The 9,250-nt window shown below is 36.1% G+C and overlaps 1 protein-coding gene across 1 annotated transcript; it reads left to right on the top strand.

Annotated features, from left to right (window-relative positions):
* Positions 1-6,161: 6,161 nt before the first annotated feature.
* Positions 6,162-7,079, top strand: LOC307167015 (olfactory receptor 6N2-like; the record flags this gene model as incomplete). Its single annotated transcript, XM_079885880.1, has 1 exon — positions 6,162-7,079. The coding sequence occupies one exon, from the start codon at positions 6,162-6,164 to the stop codon at positions 7,077-7,079; it is 918 nt and encodes a 305-aa protein (XP_079742006.1).
* Positions 7,080-9,250: the final 2,171 nt, after the last annotated feature.

Raw genomic sequence — 9,250 nt, 5'->3', positions numbered from 1 at the left:
TCATCGTCATCCTACAGTGAAAAAAAGGAAGGATGCTTGGTCTAGCAAACAGAAACCTAAAGACTAGTGATGGTCAATACTGCAAATTTCGGTACCGATCCGATACCAAGTAAATACAGGGCCAGTATCGCCGATATCGATATCGATACCCATACCCATACTTTTTCATTTTAAAAGCATGCACTTTAACTTGTATGCACTTTCCTGTGCTAGAGCAGTGTGTCATGATTTATGAGGTGAATGCATCATTAATATGCTAAATCTGAATACGTTTTCATGACTACTAGGCCTAAATATTTTGTGATTTGTGCTCTCAACTCGCCTGTAATTACAAAACTACCCTAATTATAGTACTAGCCTACTAGTACTAGCCTACTGTTCAAAAGTTTGGGGTCTGTAAGATTTTTAATTCTCTTCTGCATTTATTTGATCAAAAATACAGTAAAAACTGTAATATTACAATTTAACATATAGGCTATCTGTTTTCTATGCCATTGTAAACTGTAATTTATTCATGTGATCAAAGCTGAATTTTCGGCATCATATACTATTTTAATATGCTGATTTGCTGCTCAGGAAACATTTATTATTATTATCAATGTTGAAAACAGTTTCATATTTTTGTGGAAACCATGATAGAATTATTTGATGAACAAAGTTGAAAGAACAATTTATATGAAGTAGATTTTTTTTTAACAGTGTAAAACCCTTGACTGTCACTTTTGATCAATTTAATGCATCAATCGTTGTTGAATAAAAATATTAATTTCATTAAAAAAAAAACTTAATGACGTCAACATTTTGAACCGTTATGTACACTTTTGGTTTGTTTATTGCGAAATAACTCCCGATTGTTTCTCTGTCATCTAAGCAAGGCTTCGTTTCCCAAACGCACTGGGCCTGTGAGGTCAGTGAAGCAGCATCGAACACTCTCTGTGATTGATTGGTTTCATCTTGTATCCAGATGACTAGGAGAAAAAGTTCTATCCTACACAATTATCCACTAACATTCACTTATTTTCCCACTTAGAAGCTTATTTTACGCACTGAATTGCGTGCTAAATTAATAAAAAATTACTGGTAAAAAAACACACACATTTGGATCGATATTTTTATGTGAGGATCGATCCTTTTTGATACCACGTCAGTATCGAAGTATCGATACTTCAGGATCGATCCGCCCATCACTACTAAAGACAATAATCACTTACAACTGTGACAGAGTGTGGTGTTGCAGGAGGATCCAATTATACAATGTGGCCATCAGCAACTGCAAGATAATTAAACCAATAAGATAATCATGCATATTCAATACTCAATGTATATTCTTAAACAAATACAACTAATAAAGAAGGACATAAAGAACATCTAAGAGTACTAGTAATAAGATTACAGTATACAGCATATGCAGTCAAAGCAGCATGCATACTGCACAAGTGAATCAATGACTGTAAAATGCATTCAAAATGCCTTTTTAAAATTGGTGACAGTGTTGATGATTTTCTTTATTAAAACACTGACAAAAACAATGAAAACATCAATAAATCATAAGTATTAAATATGGTACACCAACATTTTACTAAGCCACTTGTCTTGGTAGCTGAGTCTGACGAACTGCCCCCTGGAATCCCATCGACCACAGGTGGCCCTTTATTAAGGGACAGTGCCAGCTCCTCAGCTGGGGTGAGGGAAGGTGGAGGTGGACCCCCACCTGTTTTATGGGCCTCAGCCTTCTTTCTATTGGCTACATAGAAAACTAAATTACATTAAATACTAAATTACATGGCGTCAGTAACAAGTTTAGTAAGTTTAGAAAATATTACCTTACTGGAGAATGTTTTTGTGTTTCATTTTGACTTGGCTCACACTTCTTCTGGCTCCAGAAGGATTACACCTGATAAAACAAGAAGCCAACATATTACTAGCCAATTATGTGCCTTACTACTGTAATATTAAGAAATGCATGGAGGCCAACAAGTAAATACTTGTCTATTTTTACTACATGCCCCAAATAATTTTTGCGTCACAATGAAAGGGGAAAATAGCCCATTTATAATTTTATAAACTCACGCAAACTCTGTCCGTTATTTTTTGCCAAGCCAACTCTCTTTCTTTTGCTGATGCAGCAGTATTGCTTTTTTAGTAATAATGGGCTTATAGTCTTCATAAGCAAGCATTAAAACCTCCAACTCAGTTTCACCGAAGTATGTAGCTCGCTTTTTTTCTCCCTGGGTTTCCATGGTGACTCCTGAAATCGGCGATCCATTGAAAATGTCTTTATGTACTCGCCGTGCGCCCGCATTAACTCTGGGTTACCAATAGGAGGTTGATTAAACTAACTCATCACAGGTGTTTTGGATCCGACATACCCAGAGTAAGCAAGTTTGGGGTTAACCAACAAGGTTTATCTGACGGTAAGTTAAACTTGCTTTCTGGAATACACCCCAGAGAGTAATTCAGATCAACATCATAACAGACAAAAGTAGTCATAATTACCAATAGCAGACAGAGCTGGAAAAGCAATCCAATTAAAGCTCGTCCCATGTTCTGTATCGTCTTTTCATCAGATTGACTCAGAATTATCAGCTTCTTTAAAGTTTGTCGTTTCACTTAACCCGTCTGTAATGATAAAACACTCATTCCAGAGGTTAATGACACAATATTCACAAAATCAGGAAATAATAGTACCACAAACTAACACATACAAGACATAAAGTGCAGTCACCATCACGCAAACCACTCAAACTTGACTAACATATGTTAATTGCTCATTTTCAATGTTCGCTTTTTGATATTAAACTCTAAAAATATTTACTTCACATTTTTCTTTCAGTTTTACCTAATTTTACATAGTCTCTTAACCAGTTTCAAAGCATCTCTGTTCATTATTCATTTGATTTTTAGAAAAGTCAGCTGGGTTGTTTTGGTTCATTATCATTATTTTGTTTAAGCTTGCTTTAGCAGGCCGATAACAGAAAGACAGACAGAGTACCATCCCTTCCTCCACTCAAGCAGTCTCTCTCACTATAGACAAATAATATTTTCAACAGCCTCCTTAAGCAGCCGCTTTAAATTCATTACAATAACCTTTGACCATTCACCTTTGTTATCCAGACTTTTTCTTGAACATACAAAAGCTCTCTTCATCTTTAGCCGCCAACATGTCTAACGACCTTCAGGATTTAATCTTATAGTCTATTATAAGTTATAGACATGTTAGTTCAAAATCAACACTTCTATAAAAAAAAAAAAACATCATTGTCCTGACATAAATAAGACGTTTTGTTTCTGTCTCCACAACAAATGACAATCACCTCATGGTCTCAACTGGTTCTTGAAAGCCCATTCCCATTAGCTCTTTATCTATAATCTCCATCAGGGTGTTGTCCCCTGGCATAGTTGCAGACACTTGTCACAATGAAAAACAAGCCATCCAATGAATGCGGTTTCTGGTGAGTGGTATGGAGGAACTCACATTTCTGGGTCAGACTGCCGTAACTTCTCACAGCTCATCTCCCCTTAATGATATAATGATGTTGCTGGCCTCACAGTCATCCGCTCCACTCTCATACCCATCTCACATAACACATCTCCCTTCAGGAGATGCTCAGTGGCGGTGGTGACCGCCTGCCTTAGGTTGCCCTCGCTTGGCCAAAGAGGATCTTACCCGTCGTTGAGAAATCACCTCGTGCACACTGGTAACCGCTCTTCCCCATAACAGAATATTTGACAGTTTTCTTCAACATAATCAGTTGTTTGCTGGAGCTTAGGGAAGGTGCACTCAAGAGTCACCAGAGCCATCAGGTTGCCTAATAGAGTTAACACAGGGAGACAGGTTACTAAAAGCAGTATTTAATCACTTAAATCTTTTAAACATCTTCAAAGCAGCAAAATCGCAATACTGAGATTATACTCAGTTAATTTAGTTATCACAACGTCCATTCAGTGTACTGTTACATCTGTAGCCGGAGCCATCGACCCTGTATGGTGGAGACAAAGAAGTTACTGGCCTTGCATTAGTCAAAAACGTCACTTCTATCGTTTAAGATTTCTTTAACTCTTCCTTATGTTCCACATCTCTTTCATGTGCATCTCTCGTGCTCATGCTTGTGTTTGCTAGAATTGCATATGATGAGGATAAATAGACACAAATAATAAATAAACTAATTTGACCAAAAATACTTAAATACATGAAAAATAAAAAATATCATAGTACATATTAACATAAATTACTGTAAAAAAAACCTCACTATTTTATTATCTATACAAGAAACTTGTATTAATATTACATTAGTAATATGAAGATCACAACAGAAGCAGGAAATTATGTACATGGTGCCAATCTAACATAAATATAAATTTCTGTCATGACAACAACTTTCAGAGAGATTGGCATGGTAATGGTAATGGTTATGGCAATGTTAATGTATTTGGTCTTGGCGGAATAGATCTGCTACGCTGCTGCAGAACAAGTACAGAGACTTGCTACTGCCAATCCATTCACAGACATTGCTGTGAGCATGTAAAACATGCTACTGCTGCACACATAACATAGATGAAATAACCCCCCAACAGAGCAGTAGACAAGACATAAGAAATGTGTAGAGCCCTCCCTCACACAAACAGCTTTTCCAGATAGTTAAAGGATGTATAGCCAATGCCAAATAAACCTGCACTGTTGCGCAGCTTTCCCAGCCGCTTTTAGATTTTGAGTATGGAGTTATGCAACAGCTGAAAGAGACTATTGCTATACATTTGTAAAGTAACTATTCACCCTGCACAGGTTAATGGAAGAAATAGCCAAATACAACTATATAAACATGTGCTGCTGAGTGAGAAAACAAGCTGCTACATAGGCAGATATGCATATATCTGTACATATGAATGAACATACAGTAGACTCATTAACAATAGATATACGTTGCAGGCTGATAAGAGACAAAAACCCAGCAACCACCTGAGCAAATATCATAATTAAACCATTTGATATATCATTGACATAAGCTATAATCTTAATGTATAAGGTTCACATACAATAGACCGCTTGCTATCAGCCTGTGCCATCTAAAGTTTAATGCCATAACTTAATATCTAAACAGGATTTAGCATTGGAAAAGGTACCATTTGCACACTTCTTACTTTACATAAACAACAAGACACAACACCAAGGAAATACTGATCACAATGAGAACGTCCACATGACTTCAAGCATGAACCATTCAACACTATAATTATAATATTAGGAGAGGTTCACATGCCACATACTACTGAATTATACACAGATCAATATCACTACCTGCTGGCGAAGGCTGTGTTAAGACATACTTTTTGTCATTTAAAAGACAAACACCACTGAGAACATGGTGTATGAATCTAGTTCTATAGTACCATATTCACGACACTTTACATATGTAAAATTTTAATTTAAACTAAAATACCTTCCCAAAGACTCACAACCTCATTATTGTGTCTGTGTTATCTGTACATTTTGAGTAACAAGATTTTTACGCACTGTGCCACATTTTTTATGTTTTTAGTTAAGGAAAACTTCTGGTGTGCTGTTTATACAAGTCAAGCCACAGCAGAGAGGTCTTCAGAGACTTGTTTTATGCTATATAAAAGAGCATGTATGGTGATTCTTAGGTCTTCTAAACAGAGCACACATAGGCTAGACCTGATTCTCTGCACATTCACACATTCTCTGAAGATAAAGTGATAGTAATGTCAGATCGTATCACAAAAGGTATTTCTGGTAATGCAATTTCATGTACATGTATATTGTTAAACTAACTAAATATTTCATATTCACATGATTTATTAAACATTGTGGCTACAATTATACAAAGCTGATAAGCATTTTAAGCACTTTAAGCTTAAATTTTAAGGTGTCCTTGTTACAATGCAGTGGTGCAGAGTAATATTAATTAACTAAATGTACTTGCTGTAGGGTTAGAGTTAGGATTAAGAATAGGTTTAGGGTTAGTTGTGTGTACTTATGCATAATTTATAGTTATTACTATATTAACTACATGTAGCATTATGTAACAAGGACAATGTAAAATAAATTGTTACTAAACAATCGTTTTTTTTAGGTAAAAATCACGTGAACTGTGTCTTCTTTCATCCTCAGGTCAATGAATCCATCCTTTGCTTAACAAAAAATGGAAAATGGAACATATCTGTACTTGATGTTGTTTGAAAATATTGGGTACATAAAATATACTTTCTTCAGTTTGGGAATTATTTTATACTGTGCTATTATATTCTTTAATGCCTTTATAATTATTGCAATTTGTCTGGAAAGGACTTTACACCTGCCCATGTATATTCTGATTGCATGTTTGTCCATCAACTCTGTGTTTGGAACAGCTGCTTTTTTCCCAAGGTTACTGACAGACTTGCTGTCTGATACACACTTGGTGTCCCGTGAAGCATGCTTCTTACAGGCTTTTGTCATTTATTCATATGCATCAAATGAAAATACAACATTAATGTTAATGGCATTTGACCGATATGTAGCAATCTGTAAACCTTTACAATACAACAGCATAATGACTCCCAAGATTGTATCTGTTTTAATAGCTATAAGCTGGATTTATCCAATGCTTTGTATTGGTATTGGTGGTATTTTAAATGCCAGACTGACTATGTGTGGTAACAAACTGTGGAAAGTGTATTGTCACAACTGGGAAATTGTCAAGCTTTCTTGTGCAAACACTATTATTAATAATGTTTTTGGCTTTTTCACAGTGACCACAACTGTTATCATGCCTTTAAGTTTTATATTATATTCCTATGTTAAAATCCTTATCATTTGTACAAAAAGTTCACCAGAGTTCAGGAGGAAAGCATATCAAACTTGTATTCCACACATAGTGATCCTTTTAAATTTCTCTATTGCTCTTTTTTGTGAGGTCACTTTGAGTCGGGTCGCAACTTTGGATCTCCCTCTAAGCCTGTCAATTATTATTTCACTGCAGTTTCTTATTGTTCCACCCATCCTGAACCCTCTTGTTTATGGTTTAAATTTTCCTGAAATTCGCAAAAAAATTATATGTATTATAAAAGCATCCAAATAGATGTGTTTTTGATGTAATAGATACTATACAGGATTGGATTTCTCATAAGCATTGTGAGCTAAGTTTATCGTGGAGACCGTTGGTGGCAATGGTTCTACGGTCTACTTAGGCTTATGATGCTTTTGGGAAACACAACCCAGAATGTTATGATATACAGCCAAAAAATCATTGTTTAATCAAACATTGTTTTATCTCCTCTCATATAGCCTCGCTCGCACTGATTAGTTTTTCACTCATTTGATTTGTCTGCTATTTAGTCCCATTCGTATCTTTGCTCCTCTGGATTTGTTGAAGTTTCCTGGACTGATTCCGGTTACCTACCTTTATCAACAGGCTTTTTTCGACTACGTCTGCCATGTACAGAACCAGGTTTTGTTCATTAAATGTTCTGATCTTTGCTTTTTATGTTTTATTTATTATACTTAAAAGAAATTTGTATATTCGTTTATTTAGGTTTTTTTTTTTTTCTTTTTTTCCACAAATGTATGACTTTTGGAAGTGGAATTTGATAAGGCCTACCATTATTCATTTTTAATAAAGTTGAATTAACGTAACCTTCTGTCATTTTTACTCTTCAAAGTTTACACATGCAGGTGTTGATTATGATTAGGCTAATTTACTGATAGCCCCATTAAATAATAATAAGGATAAACAATATTTAAAAAAGTATATAATTATCTTACATCTGACTAATTAAAAATTAACCTCAAAACATAAAATGCTAAATGGGGGATATCTATAGGTAAATATAGATATCACATATAAAGCTAGACTCTTGAACCGAGCTTTACAACTTGCTAATGATGCCTCAGGCCATCCTGCAGGGGCCTTTTTTGAAATGCTTCCCTCAGGGAGAAGGTATCGCTCGGTCAAATGTTCTACTGATCGCCATTTAAACAGTTTATTTCCCCAAGCTGTGATCACTTTAAACAAAGCACTTTAAACCAGGCATTTAACATTTTTGTATAGACTTTTAATGTACAGTATTTTACTTTTAAGTTTTTATGTGGCACTTGCTTGTCTGTTTTTTATGTTGTGTCATCTTATGTGTTGACATTGCACTTTGAGCTCCTTGCACATTTTTTTCAATGTGGTTTTATACTGCAAATAGCTAATAAAGTGAATCTTAATCTGAAATCTGAAACTTTTACTCCAGGGGGTTAATAAAGGCCTTCTGAAGTCTGAAGCCATGCGTTTGTGTAAGGAAAATACCCATATTTAAAACTTTATAAACTATAATCACTAGCTTCTGCCAGTATGAGTGAAAAATTTACAATAAACTAGAGAATTTCAAAAACGAAAATTAGATTTTTGTCATTTATTATTGAAAATCACACCTCACACACCAATAGTGAACAGTTTTTGAACAAAAAACTTTATTTTTCAAACCCTTTTAATTGTTCAATCAAATGTGTAAAGAACAATTAAATAATGACCTTTTTTTACAAACAGTGCCAGGTGTTTTTTATTAGGCATGCCAGTGAGCAAAGCAAGGCCTCTCCAGGAAGTTGCAGAGGGGCACCTGGCATGCCCCACACTGCCAGGGGGTCTTGTTGTACACTCTGCTTGCCTTGCAGTGCTCACAGTACTTTCTGATATCTGCAGGCTTGTGCGCAGGGTTTGCTGGGTCCAAGGGGACAATGGGCAGGGGTGTGTGATGAGTTGTCCTGTCTGCAGCCACTGTTACCTCAGTTGTCACCTCGCCAAGTTGAGCACAGAGTCACACAGAGTGTGTCAGCGGTGTAGTCTTTTGCTATTTACACAGTTATTTGTGGAGGATGTAGCTGTTGCATGTGGCTATGTCCACAAAGTGTAAGAACATATTCTTATACCATCTATGTGCTTTGTGGTGACAGAGGTGTACTGGATGAGCTGATCGGACAAGTCCACACCCCCCATGTATTTGTTGTATTCCACAACTGGAGTGGGAACTGGAATGCTCACTTTCTCCCAGGTTCCATTTCTCTTTTTTTGCCTTCTCGCGACCTTCTCAGATGTGTAGGCTTGATGGATGGTCGAGCAGATGGACACCTCTCTTGTGTCCATTCACTTGACAAAGAGCAAGTCACCATCTCGGATCCATCTGATTGTGCCTCTTTGGGATTTTTTGGAGAGGGCATTCACAGTGGATTTAGGGGTTTCCTTCCTCCCCTCTCTATATGCACCGCAGG

This window comes from Squalius cephalus, assembly GCF_949319135.1.
Source record: "Squalius cephalus genome assembly, chromosome: 11".
NCBI lineage: Eukaryota > Metazoa > Chordata > Actinopteri > Cypriniformes > Leuciscidae > Squalius > Squalius cephalus.
This window is presented reverse-complemented; position numbering and strand designations above follow the sequence as displayed.